Below are 16,321 nucleotides of genomic sequence, written 5' to 3' on the forward strand. Positions count from 1 at the left end.
ATTTTTATAAGAGGGAAGTTGTCCTCAGTGTTGCTTTAAGCAGATATGCTCGAAGTAGGTCCTACAACTTGCTATTATAGATTGCATCAATACTTGGAATACTCCACTCACAAACTATTGTAAAATATTTTTAAGCTTACACTTGTTTTTCATTCTCATTTATCCACACCCTAACGAGGGAATGAGGTTGCACTGCCACATCATATTTTTATTACTTTCATTAAAAACAAAAACGAAAAAATTTGAAACCTACGTCAAAAGGGACTTAAACAGCATTTTATTTCTTGCTTGGGAATGATTACTTTTACTGTACTAAAATAGAAGGATTTGGTGATGTGAAAGCATTAAGCTTAAGCACCTTTCAGTAGCTCACACTCACATCGCATCTCCATAGGTGTCCCTCGTGTGGGTTTGGATAAGGTCCTGCAATAAGTGGAAACCACACCAGGATGTCTTGGAGTATTCACATCAAATTCCTAGCAATTTGAACAAAAAAAAATTATGCAAATTTTTCTAACTGATACAGTGTAAAGAGATGTGAATTCTTTTTCGAGTCTCAAGACATAACTTTTCTCCGGTTCTTTTCTCATTCTCCCAATTAGTGGCCGGATTAGGGTGTGTTGGTCCGGCCAGATCTCTAATGTGTGAAAAAAATATCACATAAGCCAAAAAAAGATTATGCAAATATTTCTATTTGAAACAGTGTAAAGACATGTGATTCAATTTTTCTCATTCTCCCAACCACTATTAAATGTGGAGTTTATGTAAATTTCGTATATGAGCCCACAAATTTATTGATGAATGACAAAATTGAAGAAAATGGGACAAAGACAAAGACAAAGAAAGGAAAGGAATACTTCTGCTTTTTTATTCCATATCCTCCTCGTAGCCTCTACTTATCTTCTCCTATTGATTGAAGACAAACATTGCCACTCACACTCACTTGGGGCCTTCCTATCTGCCCATATTTATTATAATAAGAGTTACAACACAGATTAAGGTCAGATTTTCCTCGCAGTCTCTACTTATCTTCTCCTTTTGATTGAAGACTTTGAAGTCAAACATTGCCACTCACACTCACTTGGGGCCTTCCTGTCTGCCCATATTTATTATAATAAGAGTTACAACACGGATTAAGGTCAGATTTTCCTCGCAGTCTCTACTTATCTTCTCCTTTTGATTGAAGACTTTGAAGTCAAACATTGCCACTCACACTCACTTGGGGCCTTCCTGTCTGCCCATATTTATTATAATAAGAGTTACAACACGGATTAAGGTCAGATTTTTCTCGCAGTCTCTACTTATCTTCTCCTTTTAATTGAAGACTTTAAAGTCAAACATTGCCACTTACACTTACTTGTGGCCTTCCTGTCTGCCCATATTTATTATAATAATAGTTACAGCACGAATTAAGGTCAGATTTTTTAAAATATAAAATTCTCGAATTTTAAAATTTAATCCTTCATTAGATTTAATGGTTTAAATAAATATAAAGATTTATGTTATCGAGAAATAAGTAATTTTAATTTTTAATATGTCAAATTTATCTGTCTCGATAAATATAGGATCCAGATCCTATATTTAATTAAAAAAATTTGAGAGGATCGGGGATGCGATGGTACATGAACCAATTCGTCAATGGATTGCATTTAAGGAAACGCCAACTGTGATTTGTAAAGACCCACAAAAAATAATTATAACGAGTTGAGAAACGAATCAAAAAATCCCATGACTAGTCTGTTTGCCTTCAATGCAAAAAACCCTTTACAGATTTCGTTTGGGTTTAGAATTGATGGCACCTTAGCTGTCTATTTCGCTTTTCTCGCTTTCTTTTAGATTTGCTTGGGTTGGTTTAAGAGTGCGTTTTTTTAAAAAAATAATTTATCTTTTTAAATTAAATTGTAATTTTGGTGTTTAGGATTATGATTTTAAAAACGTAAATTTTAAAATCATGAAAAAATTCATGATTTCTATAAGCTGATTAGAGAGTGTTTATTTGAAAAAGTGCGAATTTAAACCAAAATCACGCTTAAAACAATATTTGGCGTAATATTTACCTATTTGATCATGAAACCGCAATTATATATTAATGTTATCCAAATACTCAATTGATAAAAAAAGTACTTCTTAATCTGTTTTACCAAACGCCTATGCAGTTTTAAAAAGTAACAATTTAAAAATATAATTTTTAAAAACGCAATTATTAAAATCCCACGCAATCTCAAATATGCCCTTTAACTTCGACTGCACAAACATATAGGGAGTATCCTGGAATGCTGTTTGTTAGGATTCTATCTCCTCTTCTTTGAATCTCCCTCTCGGATTCCAACTCCTAAACATCTTTACTTCGAATCTCTCTCTCTCTCTCTCTCTCTCTATATATATATATATAAAACTCAGGTATTACTGGTGGAGTATCTGAGAGGAGGAGGATTGGGTTTGCAATATTATTGAAATGGGTGAAGTATATCAAGTTGAGAAGGTGGATTCCTCGGAGGTTAACGAGGAATGTCCTATTAAACAAGTCGATCTGACAGTGCCCAAAACGGATGATCCGACCATGCCAGTGCTCACATTCAGGATGTGGGTTCTGGGTCTTACTGCATGTGTCACACTCTCCTTTGTGAACCAGTTCTTTTGGTATAGGAGGCAGCCATTATCGGTCAGTTCAATATCTGCGCAGATTGCTGTGGTGCCCATTGGGCACTTTATGGCCAAGGTGTTGCCAAAGCGTCCCTTCTTTCAGGGCACATGGTTTGAGTTCACTATGAATCCGGGGCCCTTTAATATCAAGGAACACGTTTTAATCACGATTTTTGCAAATTCGGGTGCCGGATCGGTTTATGCTGCTCATGTTTTGTCTGCAGTTAAACTCTATTATAAAAGGGCCCTCACTTTTCTTCCAGCCTTGATTGTTATGCTTACAACTCAGGTTCTTTTCCCATGTTTCTTCTTTTGATTTTGGTTGGATTCTTGTTGACTTTTCAAGAGTTAGATGAAGGCTTATTTGATTATGTGATGATTATTATTATACATGCTGAATTTTGGAATATTTGACTATTGTAATTTTTTTATGCTTTATGGGGTACTATAATTCATATATACTAACACTTCAAAAATTGAGAGTTATGTGGAAGTACCTCGAATGAATCCAAAAAAAAAAAAAAAAATCCAAATCATAAGTCTGTGGGTTAGCAGAGTGATTTTATGGAAGAATAATGCATTCATGATTGTCACTCCATAACTGTCTTGGAATTATAAGGGAGATAATCTCTGAAATCTTTTGGGCTAGTCAATTTGATGAAAAAGAAAAACTTGGGATCCTTTGGGAAGAATAATTTTGTTCATGCTATTTTTGTCCTGTTGTCCATGCCTCTTTTCATACTACTATTGCAAGGTCAAAATAAAATATTAACATTAATTTTATTACATATATTGTGATATGCTTATTAAAATGCTACTTTTGAATCTTCAAATCCTGCACATCTTTAACAATGGATAACGTATCCAACATGTGATTTCCTACATGAGTATTGTCCTTGCTGACATATAGTTACCATTGGATTACTTACAAGCAGTCTCCAATGATGTAGTTTTTCTTTTTTAAATTGTAGGTGTTAGGGTTTGGTTGGGCTGGACTTTTTCGAAAATATCTGGTTGAGCCAGGGGAAATGTGGTGGCCTTCTAATCTGGTTCAGGTCGCATTGTTCAGGTAATTTTGCATTTGAAATATTCGTTCAATAAAACAAATAGGTACACTCAAACTTTGCCAGTACCCTGAATGATATAATATCAACATTACAGGGCTCTACATGAGAAGGAAAAAAGACCTAAAGGCGGCACTACGCGCACTCAGTTCTTTCTCTTGGTCTTGATCAGTAGCTTTGCTTACTATGTGTTACCTGGCTATCTTTTCATAATGTTAACAACTGTCTCTTGGGTCTGCTGGATCTCTCCTAAGTCTGTTTTTGTCCAACAACTGGGTTCTGGCTTACAAGGCCTTGGAATTGGTTCCTTTGGGATTGATTGGGCTACGATTTCCGCTTACCTTGGGAGTCCATTAGCTAGTCCATGGTTCGCCACTGCCAACACTGCTGTTGGATTCATCTTTGTAATGTATGTGATGACACCCCTAGCTTACTGGTACAACATCTACGGTGCCAAGACTTTCCCAATATATTCTAACAGCCTTTTCACATCAAATGGTTCTGAGTACGACATTTTGAGCATCATCAACTCCAAATTTCATCTTGACCGGACTACTTATGCACAGATGGGGTCTATACATCTCAGCACATTCTTTTCCATGACTTATGGTGTTGGATTTGCTACACTTACTGCTACACTTATGCATGTTCTGCTATTCAGTGGAAGGTAATAACTGCTTGAAGCATTCCATGAAAATTTCCCACTCCTCATCAAGGGATTAAAATATATAGATAATGCACAAAAATGATCATATTTTTGCTGATAGACTATACATTCTTTTTTCATTTGAATTTTTATATATGCGTGCGCATGTAGATATGCATGTTTCTTCTTTTAAACTTCTTATGATTATTTTGCCATATGTTTTTGAGCATATTTTCTTCCTCTCTCTTTGGAGATAGTAACGAAGTTAACAGTTGAATGTGGCAAGTTTCCTCTAATGAGAATTAATTGTATTGTTTCAACATTTATTCATCCTGTTACAGTAGAAGTTCCGCTTTTTTTAGTTCAAAGTAAGCACTGGATATCTCTCCTTTAAATTTACCCCCAGTGGTTGAAGTACATATCTTCGATCTTCTTTAAATGAGTTCTTAATTGTTGATCTATGTGGTGTAACATGGCACTGTTTAAGCTCTTATAAGACTTTCTTAGAACTTAACTTCATTTGCACCCCACTTGCAGTGACATATGGAAGCAAACCAGAAGTGCCTTTAGCGGGAATGGAAAAGAAGATATACATACCAAACTTATGAAGGTGTACAAATCCGTTCCTATGTGGTGGTTTCTTGTCATTCTTGTGACGAACATTGCTCTTATAATGTTTGCTTGTGAGTATTACAACGAGTCACTTCAACTGCCTTGGTGGGGTGTGCTGCTAGCTTGTGCCATTGCCGTTTTCTACACTCTCCCAATTGGTATCATTGCTGCCACCACAAACCAGGTAAATATATTTCAAATTATAAAATTTAATCCTTTGTTAAATGGAAGTTCTGCTAAAATGTATCACTCATGTGCATCTCTTGCTGGTGAATCAGATGCCAGGTTTGAACATTATAACAGAATACATTATCGGATACATGTACCCAGAGCGCCCTGTTGCTAACATGTGCTTCAAGGTGTATGGATACATCAGCATGACCCAAGCTCTAACCTTTCTGGCAGACTTTAAGCTTGGCCACTACATGAAGATTCCACCAAGGTCAATGTTCATGGCACAGGTCAGTTTTGTTTTCTGTCTCAAATTCATATATAAGAGCACAGTATAGTACTAAAATATTCAAAAGCTAAAATCGTGACATTGCAGGTGGTTGGAACTATCGTTTCGGTAATTGTATACACGGGAACTGCATGGTGGCTGATGGAAAGCATCCCACACCTTTGTGATACCTCCCTGCTACCAAAGGGCAGCCCCTGGACTTGCCCGATGGACCGTGTCTTCTTCGATGCATCCGTCATCTGGGGACTTGTCGGACCCCGTAGAATCTTTGGCAACCTAGGTGAATACGGGAATGTCAATTGGTTCTTTCTTGGTGGAGCAATTGCCCCTCTCCTAGTCTGGCTTGCACACAAGGCATTCCCTAACCAAAATTGGATTCGCATGATTCACATGCCTGTTTTGTTGGGTGCTACGTCAATGATGCCCCCAGCTAGTGCCGTAAACTACACTAGTTGGATCATCGTAGGGTTTCTCTCCGGATTTGTGTTCTTTAGGTACCGGCCAGAATGGTGGAAGCGCTACAATTATGTCCTTTCTGGTGGTCTTGATGCTGGAACTGCTTTCATGACGTTGTTGCTGTTTGTTTCCATGGGATCCACCGGAATTAGCTGGTGGGGAAACGATGTTGATGGGTGCCCCTTAGCTTCTTGCCCAACCGCAAAAGGAGTCATGGTTCAAGGTTGCCCAGTTGTCTCTTAAAACTCGTATGTTTTTCCTATATTTTTCAGGTTGTATGGAACCACTCTCTCATAACTTCATGCTTGTAAATAGATTTCAATATTTCTTTTGGTATTTGTTTTGGGATTTAGATCCCCACATTTTTTATAAAATATGAGATTTTTATATTCTAAAATTTGAGCCATCCATTTCGTATAACGATTTAAACAAATGCAGAAATTTGTGTTACTGAAGCAAGTGGGATTTGACATATTAAAAATTAAAATTAATTACCTCAGTAACACACAAATTTTTGTATTTGTTTAGATCATTAGATGAAATGGAGGGTTCAAATTTTAGAATATGAGAATCTCATATTTTAAAAAAATATGAAGGGATCTCAATCTTTTGCTTTGGGTTTAGATGATGCTCTTTGTGCTTTCCAAAATAATGATGCCATTATCATTCATTATAAAAGTTTAGTTGCATTGCCCCTAGTGGTAGATAATCAAATAAAACAGTAGAAAGACTGTTCACAAAAAGATCATTTAATCCATCACACTACTTTTCCTCTCAGATGGAAACGCAATACAGCTTCACTAGTTTGCTCAAGCGATTAGTACTTTCTTCAACTACTTTAGCGAAATGGCTGCATTATGCTTTGTCAAAGCCGCCACATAAAGCAGTGAGCGGACTGGCACTAATATAATGCTAGCTTCGATTGAGTAGATGGAGATTGAGTAGTCTAACCTGTTTAATCAGGGTTGATGGTTACGAATCTGAAACACGAATCCAACATATGAACTTAGCGGATTAGGATCGAGGGTTTGACTTGTTTAATTAAACCGATTGAATTAAGACTAATCTAATAAATCTGCACCCAGAGCATTGTCTCTCACCTGGGCAAAGCATGAAGAAGGCACAGACTCATTTGAAGGCTTGAGATCATGATACCCCTTTGCATCAGCAATCTTCTACACATGCACGCGCTTCTATGAATTTGCAGAAGAAACCTTTTCTCGCTCTACCCTTTTTCAAAAGGAACCTCGTTAAACGACATGGGAAGACCACTTTATTAAATCTTATCTCTACCTTCCCTTGCATTCATTTCAGTCCAAGTTGTTGGGTTGAGATAAGATTACGTTGACAAAGTCATGCTTGACGGCTTGAGCCAAAAGCCCTTTACACCAATGCCTATTTAAGGAATTTTAAAGGCTCTAAATATCTTTTTATCAATTTTGCATAGAAATTCCTGTTCACTTCTATTTTTTATTGCTAACAGAAATATTTTTTATTTGGGCTTCTTTAAATAATTATACCACTGTATTCATGGTCCAAATACATTTGCTCGGAGAGGCAGATAAATAGGCCGCGAATGGAGAACAGAAATTTGCCCGGAAATTTTAGTATGATTATGCAAGAATTTATAGTGAAAGCTTTGCTCACCTCTTTATACATCCTAAAAGAAAACTTCAATCATATTTTCTGACTACAACATGTCAACATACAACAAGAAAAGGGGGAGGGGAGTGGCGAATTTGTCCTCTCTTTCAAAAAATTGATCTGATTCAGAACCACAAAAATCTGTTCTTATATGCATGTTCAGCAGCTTCTGCACCTTAAATCTATTTAATTTCCGTGAGTAACTTTTGTGCAGCCTTCTGTAATGGTTGAGTAAAAAAGAATTACAGGAATATACTTCGCCATTTTTCTAGTTGTAATCGTCCTAGCTTAGATTGCATTCTACTGAGGACTGATGAACATCATATGCTTCTCCATTCACGGGCTATTGCAAATGAACAATGCCATCACCCAAAATAGGAAGACTGTTGACCAAGTAGATTCAACTGAACAAGTACCTTGGCAGCAAGAGATTTCAAATGGCTATTTTTCTTCTGAGCAATTTCCACCAATGACATCTGTGCTGAACTTCCATATTTTTGCTTTAACTCATCCAGCCGAAAAATTCTTTCTAAAGCAATTAGAGTTTTCTCCTGCAGTCTATCAGAAGGTGAACCCAATAACTTTATAATTGGAAGAATGGCATTTGCTTCTGCTAGCGCTTTAATGCCGCTCCGTCTTTCACCATCTATCAAAGTCAATAGTGCATCTAAAGAAGCTTCACAGGACCCAAGTTCGGACTCCCCAAGCATCCTTACCAGAGGTTCCAAAGCATTAGCCTCAAAAATGCAAAAAGAAGACTCAACTGTACACATGCCTAAGTGTGCAGGGCAGCCAGTATCAGGTGCAGCCGAGCAACACTGGAAGATCCCATGCCTCTTTATCGGCATGCTCAAGCCAAAGGAACTTTCTGAAAACTGCTTGAGTGCAATGGCTGCATTTTGTTTTGTCAAGGCAGTTCCAGATACCAGAAACTGAACAAGTACAGGGATAATGCCAGCGTCAGCTACTCTCTTCTGCCATTCCTGATTTGTTGAGACAGTGAAACGGCAAATAGCTCCAACAGCATTCTCTGTTACCTGCCTATTGTGTAAGGCATATTTACTTCCATCAGTGAGACATCCAAAAATGGTTTCAACTGCCCCTGCGTCTACAAGCCACTGATTGAGTTGTCTCTCCTTAGGAAGGTTAGAGATAATACCCATTGCAGCAGCAATCTCTTCTACATCATTAGAAGTTTTGATGATCCTGAGCAAAGTCTCAGTGCATCTCTGACCCACATGCTCCAAAAAGGTGCTTTCATCACCATCTTCTGTCAAGCAAAGGAATAGCTTCACAGCATTTGCCCGTACAATAGGGTTATCAGCCTCGCATAATTGAACCAATACTTGAACAGCAGAGAGCTGGGAATTACATAGACATTCCAGTTAGTGATTGCTTCCAATAAATCGCTTCAGCTAGAGATTCTGAAGTCAATAAAAAAGGATAAGAGATGTTCCATCTGGGAGGGTTAAGGGTAAAAATTCCTTAAATTCTAGTAGGGACCACTATACAAATGGGAAGACACGAGACATCAATATACGTACAATAAAATTTTAGTCCAACAAAAATAGTGATCATGTTTGAGCTGTATTTTGTTATGATGGTTTTTTCATTTTCCAATAGAATCCTAGGGATTTAACAAGGATTTTTACCTGCCTCAACTTCAACCTGATGTTAAAACCAGATGGAGATTGGCACATTGCGTGAAAGCTTTGGAGAATGCTTCTTTGTATGTCTGGTCCTGTTAAGGATATAAGTGAAAAAAGCTTAAAAATATCCTCCTCAGATTCCAACAAGAAAACCTGCTCCTTATCAGCTTCTTGGAGAGTGGTAGATGTTGCAAGGTGCATGATTGTGGCAGCTACCTGCTCACGCAAAGTTGGTGATGATAAACTGTGACGATACAGAAGTTCAAATAGTGGCCCAACTGCACCTTCTCTGATCATCTGGAGGCCATTTTCTGGTACATTAGAGAGGTGCAGAAGAGCTTTAACGGCCACTTTCTTCATCTCTAAATCACCATTTGAGAGCAATTGAAGAAGTGGCCTCAACGCCCCATCTTTCAATATGGACAATTTGTTGTGATCAGTCAATTCAATTTCTGACAAAGTTTTAACCATGATCATTCTAACATTTTCTGGTCCTGCATCAAGGCAGTAGTCATTACATAACTAGGTAGTAAGAACTTTATACACTTTCCTGCTTACAATATACAAGTTAAGTCAGATACCACAGGTTGTATGGATGGATATTCAAACTCATACAGACATTTGCGTATTGTAAATTCAAAGTCCACATAAAGCTTGACTCTAATGTCGGGCCAAACTACTGTCTATGTGTGAATTAAACTAATAACTCAATCAATATGTGTGAATTAAACTAATAATTCAAGCAACAAGTAGAAGAAATATCACACACAAGCAATTACTCAAACACCAAGAGAGCAACACAAAAACACGCAAAATTTACATGAAAAACACTACAGTATAGAAAGAAATACCATGGGGCAAATCCGATCAATCTACGATAATAAAATGAAGAATACAACACTCAAGTTTATGCCCACAACTTGAGGTCACAAAAAATAGGGAAAATACAACAATATCAACTCTTTAGGAAAAAATATAATCTCACCACAAACCACCTTAGTCTGGAAAAAACAACATTGCAGCAAGATTCCTAGTATTATTCATTCTCCAGAAGATTCCTGTGTCCAGCTAGCATACCACAATAACGACAACTGTTTTGTATTTTTTCTATATATTGTTTTGCATTCTGTCCATATATTATGTATTCTTTAGAGAAATGATAAAAATCATTCTCCATCCCATATTTCACCCATCTCCATATAGTGAATGGGTGAACCACCACTAAATTTTTGTGAGACCCACATGAGTCTACAAATCCAATAGTGGATCCATTAGATTTGCAAAAATAAATGGTTGAGAGAATGGTGTGTAATATGCCTCGATTCTTTATGTTTTGAATTCTTTCCTATTTTTCTGTTCTCTAACAACTTTTGTATGTATAGACATACTGGTGGTCAACATTTTCAGCCAAAATTGTCATGTTCAACTTCAGAATAAAAAAGCCTACATGGAAGGACATCTTGCCAAAACAAATAGGAAACAACAAGTTTGGCCCTACTATTCCCACCCTTCACTCTCTTCAGCCTGCATTTTAATTTGTGTCTTTTCTCCTTATCTCTCAGGGACCTTTTGTGATCTGATTTACATGTATATGAAGTTTTATACTGGCTTAAAGAAAAATTAAATAAATAAAGTGGGATTTAGGAGTATCTTCTTTCATTTGTATTCCTTGCTCATCCAAGTCACTTCATAGAGTTAATTGAAGAAAATGGTTCTAGATGATGACATATAATGAGTTCAAAGTTCAGAAATGTGGCATATTCCTTAGTCGGTATTTTTACTGGAAGGAAAAAGATCATCGAGACTATTACGCAATGTTAAACATTAAACTAGTTTTGAATTTGAACTTTTTCTGAGAAAATAATTGCATCAACTCACAAAGAAATTAATGCTAGTCAAACTTTAAGCTATACAAGTAACGCATCTAATGATCTGATCAGAATTCCCAGCATACCTGAAGAAAGACGCTGCAACAAAGGTTTAAAATGATTTGCCTTTGCCATCTGTATAACGTTCTGATCAAGAACATACAAGTTCTCCAGAAGCTCTTGGGCATCATTGGAAGCTTGAATATCATCACTGCCTAAATTGGTCACCAAGAGAAGTATGCAGCCCTGAACTGCTCCAAGAGAATCTCGTATGCCATTATTTCTAGACAGTTCCAATAACAACTGCAATGCCAACTTAATTTCACCAATTTGGCGTGCAAGTAAGTGAACTATGGATTCAAGTGCATTCTCCACTTTAGCAATTCTTTCCTGCCAGAAGAGGATGATTAATTTAAACAGAAAAAGTGTCCCTCTCATCCCTAACTAATAGAAACCAGGAGATAAGCTCATCTCCATTGTAAAAACGCTATGTACAGAAAGCAGCACTCTAAACCCGACATATTGAAGCATTTCAAACCAAATCCATGCATGTCTATATCATATCCAGATAAATTACTATAGCATGAGGAATAAATTAATCTGTTTAGCCCCATTAACCACAAAAGAAACTGGAGTTTGAAGGTACCTTATTGTCTTCACTATCTTTTGCAAGCATAAATAAGATGAAGAGAGCTTGAGTTCTTATTTCACGATTATTGGCACTGAGAAGTCCAATTAGAACTGGAATGTAGCCCTCCATTGTCATCCACTCCCGGTGTAACTCTCTTTGTATGCAAATATCTCGCAGTTTGCATAAGGGTTGAAGCATTTCTTGCTCTTCACTTGACTGGAGTCTGGGTTTGATAGAGGCAATGGTAATGATGGTGTTCCTGTTCTTCCATTCTTCAATTGATTGTCGAAGACTTTTGTTGGGCCGGAGAACCGAAGTGTCCAAGGGGATGTGGGTCGAGGGACAAAGATCATTCCCTTGAGCAAACCACTTCTCTATGGCACTCCTCTCAAATGTCCGACCAGATGAAGCTTCCACGGGGTCAACCATAACATCCATATTGATGGGGCAATAAAATGAATGCAGAGGTTCCAATGGTTTTCGACCTAAAGAGTTCCTCTTTTCAAAATATTCCTTCTCCCTGTCCTCGGGAGGTGTTGTGACATCAGTCTTTTCAAGCAATGCAATGATCTGTTCCATTTGTAAAGCTTCTGGGAAGTCATTGTGCAGTGTGGCATCTTCTCTTTCCCTTTTGAATTCTTCAAATTCTTTCTTCAGTTCAGACTGCTCAGTGGATATCCCAACAGCCTCAGCAATTTGAACTAACAAGTTATTTGCATATGATCGATCACCATTCCTCTCTTGTATCCCTAACTGAATCTTTGCCAAAATTTCTTCCTCGGTTACAGCTGCCCGATACTCAGAATCCAGCATATCCTTGGTGAGCTTGCTAACCTGGCTTTTTATACCTGACGAAACGTCCAAAGAGGCCAAAGGGATGAGGCTTACCGCTCGACTAATATCTTTTGTACTGTCCTCTAAAAGTTTAACAATCTTCCTGCAATTGATTAAGAGATAAACCTTGTTTCTGTTTCTGCAGTCAAGTGCTAGCTGCTTAGCAACTTTAATCTCTCGGTTAAGAACCTCCAGAGCATTTTCTAAGCCCTTGGAGTGGTCTATGTTTAGCTCCGACAATTCTTTTAAGATAAATGCAATCCTGTCCAAATAAGTCGAGAATTTCAAGAAATTCTCCTTCTGAATGACGACTTCCTTGGCAGCATGTACAGTATCAAATATGGGAAGGACAGTCTGGGAGAGTAACTCAGATAATGGAACCACTGAGGTACTAATAATCACGTCCTTCGACATCTCTTTACTCGGAGAAAAATTTATAAACAATGCTAATCAGCTCCATTAACCACATAACAACCACGACATACAGATGCCTGCCCAAATTAGTTGGAAAACAAGACACATACCCAATTAAACCCGGTTACAGTGCCTAATTATTTCGACTTATAAAAAGAAAGAATCAATTAGATGCTATTAATTGTCAATGACCTACGACTTGTGATGATATAGATTAAACAGATAAAACTACAGCAACCGTTATAAGCAGATGAGATTACCTATCTATGGTTGCTGAGTAGTATTGCGGAAATATAAGAAAACAAAAAATTAAATTTCATGTCCTATGTGTTGTAATGTCCTATTTGTTCTATTTTTTGCTCAGCAAACTAAACCAGGCCAACTGAGTAAACATTCTATTATTATCAGGTCCAAGAAAATAAAAAGAAATAGAATCTTAGAGATTCAATTTCTTTTCTTTATCAGCAACCAAACATGTAAGTTAGAACCGCTAAATCACTATTTATCCCAAAAGCTTAAGCTTAGAGGAAATGATTGATTCAATCATTTAATTATTATTCGAAGAGGAGCCAATCAAAAGAACGACAAAAATTAAGGGTGGTCAAACCACCATTAGCGTGATGAGCAAAAAGGAAAAATGAAGCTTAGAAAAATACCCTATCTAAATTCCAATATATTTCTTCATGTTATATACTTATATTCCGTTTGGTTACTGAGAAAATGCAGGAAAATAAAAAATCAAATAGACTCATATCCCAAAGCATCATTACGCTGACTAAGCTGAGTGTTCATTGTTTAGAAACCAAAACAACATACAGAATAAATTCTAATATTTCATTCTGTTTTAATTTTCCTCATTCTTCCCAGCAATACAGAGTGAAATCATATATTGCTTAACAAAATTCAACAATCCAAATTCCAAATTATGCAAATGGTAGAGAGAGAGAGATCGACCTGACGCAGGAGTCAACGAGTCTCCATGTTTCGGTAGGTTTCCCAGGAAATAAGCAAAACTTTCGCGGGAAATGTACCCGTTTGGCTCCTGAGAAAAATGAGAATAAAATGCTACTTTTCTAAGAAAGTGAGGAAATTTAAAAGTCTTTTCTTGTCTTTTGAGTTCCGTCTCCCACTCGGTCTTGTTGAACATGCCGGCTACAGTGGACGTGACGGTACCGTTTTCGGAAAATACAGTGATTATCGACTAAAAAAAAGAAAGAAAATACTGGCTATAGAATAGTCTTGAACCAACTGTGCTACGGCTCAGTATGGTGATTAATGTACACAGCCTTTTTTTTTTTCCGCCACGTCATCTCTATGCGTATAATTAGTCTTAGTGTCCACGTGGTGGAGTTCTGACCAGGTAGTGCACAAAGGACGGTACTCTGACGGAGTACCGTACTTGGACCCGCAAGTCTTGAGAACTTAAGGTGAAAATGGCGCCAATTTAACGGTTAAAAACATTAATAGGCTTATTTGAACATGGCAGTGCCATATCCATGTTAATAATTGCACGTTCTCTTCTATTTTTATTTCGTTATACTTTTGCTTTTTAATACTTAGGTTTTTAGGCTTTTATGTTTTTTTTTTTTTTTTTTTTTAGGTCCCAATTCGTATCACAGATAGTATATAACTTATGAGTAAATACCAATTTAGCACTTTCATCATTATTATGTCAGCAAAACTAACGAACTACAATAAAGGTGGTTTCAGCCACCCTCTTCGGCCAATCTGGTTGTGGTTCAACCACTCCTATAACTTCTGGGGGTGACTCGGCTACCTTCAAGGCTTTTGAGAGTGCTTTGGCCGTCCCTTTTTGGCCATTAAGGACTTTAGAAGTGGTTTGACCAACCCCAAACAGGCCACATAGGTGACCGAAACCACCCTTATAGCAATCCATTAATTTGTTTGGCCGAATGGTGACAGAGATATTAAACTGGTATTTACCCATAAGTCAAATACCATCTCTGATACAAATTGAAACTTATATAAAAAAAATTTAAAAAAAAAAAGGTGAAATCTTAAGTACTAGAAAGGTAATAACCTTTTTTTCTTATTGAACTTTTTGTTTCATTCAAGCTGTGGCAAATCTAAAAGGTTATCTTTTGAATTACCAAAAAATAAGAAAGTTATATCTCTCTTTCAATAATCGAATGGTATTTCTCATCCCCTCAAAAAGAAATTTTCAGGTTTGATTCTTTATAGATAGATGGAAGGTTGTAGGGGTGAGTATAAGTGAAATCGGTAGCGGTAGAGGGATTTTTGCCCACCATTCCGTTAGAGTCAATAAAGTTGGTAATTTTACTTCCTTTATCTCGACCGTCACCGTCACTGCCGTCTGCCAAGTTGGTGGCGGTGACAGTTCGTAGGCGATGACCGTTGGGCTTTTTTTTGGGCCATTTTTTTGCCAAGGTCCATCCTTCCATAAAACTTTTGGGTAAAAATTTGTTGGTGTCCAGTCCACTGCCCCAATTAGCTTAGCTATAGGGCCAAAAACGTATTATAAGGTCCTGAGATCAGAATACCTTTCGCACTATGAGCCAATTTGTTGACTGTTTACTTTTCCTTGAAAGATTTGGGCACCAATTAGCTTAGCTATAGGGCAGAAAACGTATTATAAGGTCCTGATATCAGAATACCTTTCGCACTATATATGAGCCAATTTGTTGACTGTTTACTTTTCCTTGAAAGATTTGGGCATCAATTAAATTTACAGTGACCCATTTCCACACGCTCCCACAAAGCATTACTGTCTTCTCAAGTAAAACTGGAATAATATTCTAGGAGACAATTCAGACAAGAATGGAAGAAGACAGACAGAAACATTAGTTGAAACTTTCAAGGCGGCACTATAGGGATTGTGAATTCAATTTTCCAGAAGACTGGTTCAACTTTCAAGTAATTCTACAAATTCCTTATTTTTGTGTTTCTTAAAAAAATGATATAACTCTTAAACTGTTAAGGGATATTGATACTTCAAAGACTTAAGATTTTTTTTGTGATTGAAATGAAAAAGAACATAAGGGATGAGAATTGTTTCAAATCTTAAACAGTTAAACAGGTAATTAAACAATTAACACAGTAATGACTACACACAGGTAGTCTCAAAAACAATAATTAGCCCATAAAGGTCAACACAACTGTCAACTGCACAAAACAAAACAACTAAATCGAAAGTTCGAAGCCAATCACCATTCCATGAGCCACCAACAAATTACTGATCCTTCAATTTAATCCCTTCAATATATAGCCAAATAAATCAAAATATAAACATAGTGATCAATCAAAAATATAAGGTGTATACGGCTACGGGTCTCAACTATTATGCTTAATCCAATATTTAAGCCTCAGCTTTCGAGTTTTGGGCCTTTTTCTTCTTTTGGCTCATACAAACATTCATAAT

The 16,321-nt window shown here is 37.0% G+C and overlaps 2 protein-coding genes and 1 long non-coding RNA gene across 4 annotated transcripts; 1 reads left to right on the forward strand and 2 right to left on the reverse strand.

Annotated features, from left to right (window-relative positions):
* The first annotated feature begins 2,276 nt into the window (after nucleotides 1-2,276).
* On the forward strand, nucleotides 2,277-6,213 carry LOC132184492 (oligopeptide transporter 6). Its single transcript, XM_059598146.1, has 6 exons — nucleotides 2,277-2,932; nucleotides 3,615-3,712; nucleotides 3,805-4,374; nucleotides 4,891-5,149; nucleotides 5,244-5,426; nucleotides 5,513-6,213. Exons 1-6 carry the CDS (start codon nucleotides 2,456-2,458, stop codon nucleotides 6,122-6,124), a joined length of 2,199 nt encoding a protein of 732 aa, XP_059454129.1. The 5' UTR covers nucleotides 2,277-2,455; the 3' UTR covers nucleotides 6,125-6,213.
* Nucleotides 6,214-6,547: 334 nt separating this feature from the next.
* LOC132184502 (uncharacterized) lies at nucleotides 6,548-7,206 on the reverse strand. Its single transcript, XR_009440566.1, has 2 exons — nucleotides 6,982-7,206; nucleotides 6,548-6,861 (listed from the first exon to the last, which is right to left on the reverse strand). It is a non-coding gene; the product is annotated as an uncharacterized LOC132184502 (long non-coding RNA).
* Nucleotides 7,207-7,483: 277 nt separating this feature from the next.
* LOC132167131 (U-box domain-containing protein 44-like) lies at nucleotides 7,484-14,093 on the reverse strand. Of its 2 annotated transcripts, none has more exons than XM_059578031.1 (5): nucleotides 13,876-14,093; nucleotides 11,689-12,923; nucleotides 11,129-11,432; nucleotides 9,178-9,668; nucleotides 7,484-8,886 (listed from the first exon to the last, which is right to left on the reverse strand). In XM_059578031.1, exons 1-5 carry the CDS (start codon nucleotides 14,066-14,068, stop codon nucleotides 7,891-7,893), a joined length of 3,219 nt encoding a protein of 1,072 aa, XP_059434014.1. In that variant the 5' UTR covers nucleotides 14,069-14,093; the 3' UTR covers nucleotides 7,484-7,890. The 2 variants fall into 2 exon arrangements, with proteins under 2 accessions (XP_059434014.1, XP_059434015.1); XM_059578032.1 differs by having other exon boundaries at nucleotides 11,689-12,998; nucleotides 13,876-13,966.
* Nucleotides 14,094-16,321: the final 2,228 nt, after the last annotated feature.

This window comes from Corylus avellana, chromosome ca1 (assembly GCF_901000735.1).
Source record: "Corylus avellana chromosome ca1, CavTom2PMs-1.0".
In the NCBI taxonomy this organism is placed as follows: domain Eukaryota; kingdom Viridiplantae; phylum Streptophyta; class Magnoliopsida; order Fagales; family Betulaceae; genus Corylus; species Corylus avellana.

Bases quoted from the DNA above. Each gene is read 5' to 3' on its own strand.
- LOC132184492 (XM_059598146.1), top strand. From the start codon at position 2,456: ATGGGTGAAGTATATCAAGTTGAGAAGGTGGATTCCTCGGAGGTTAAC. The intron at 2,933-3,614 runs GTTCTTTTCCCA...TTTAAATTGTAG, and splicing joins TTGTTATGCTTACAACTCAG to GTGTTAGGGTTTGGTTGGGC. The intron at 5,150-5,243 runs GTAAATATATTT...CTGGTGAATCAG, and splicing joins TTGCTGCCACCACAAACCAG to ATGCCAGGTTTGAACATTAT.
- LOC132167131 (XM_059578031.1), bottom strand. From the start codon at position 14,068: ATGTTCAACAAGACCGAGTGGGAGACGGAACTCAAAAGACAAGAAAAG. The intron at 12,924-13,875 runs GTCGATCTCTCT...CTCCGAGTAAAG, and splicing joins CTCGTTGACTCCTGCGTCAG to AGATGTCGAAGGACGTGATT. The intron at 11,433-11,688 runs GTACCTTCAAAC...CTCTTCTGGCAG, and splicing joins AAGATAGTGAAGACAATAAG to GAAAGAATTGCTAAAGTGGA.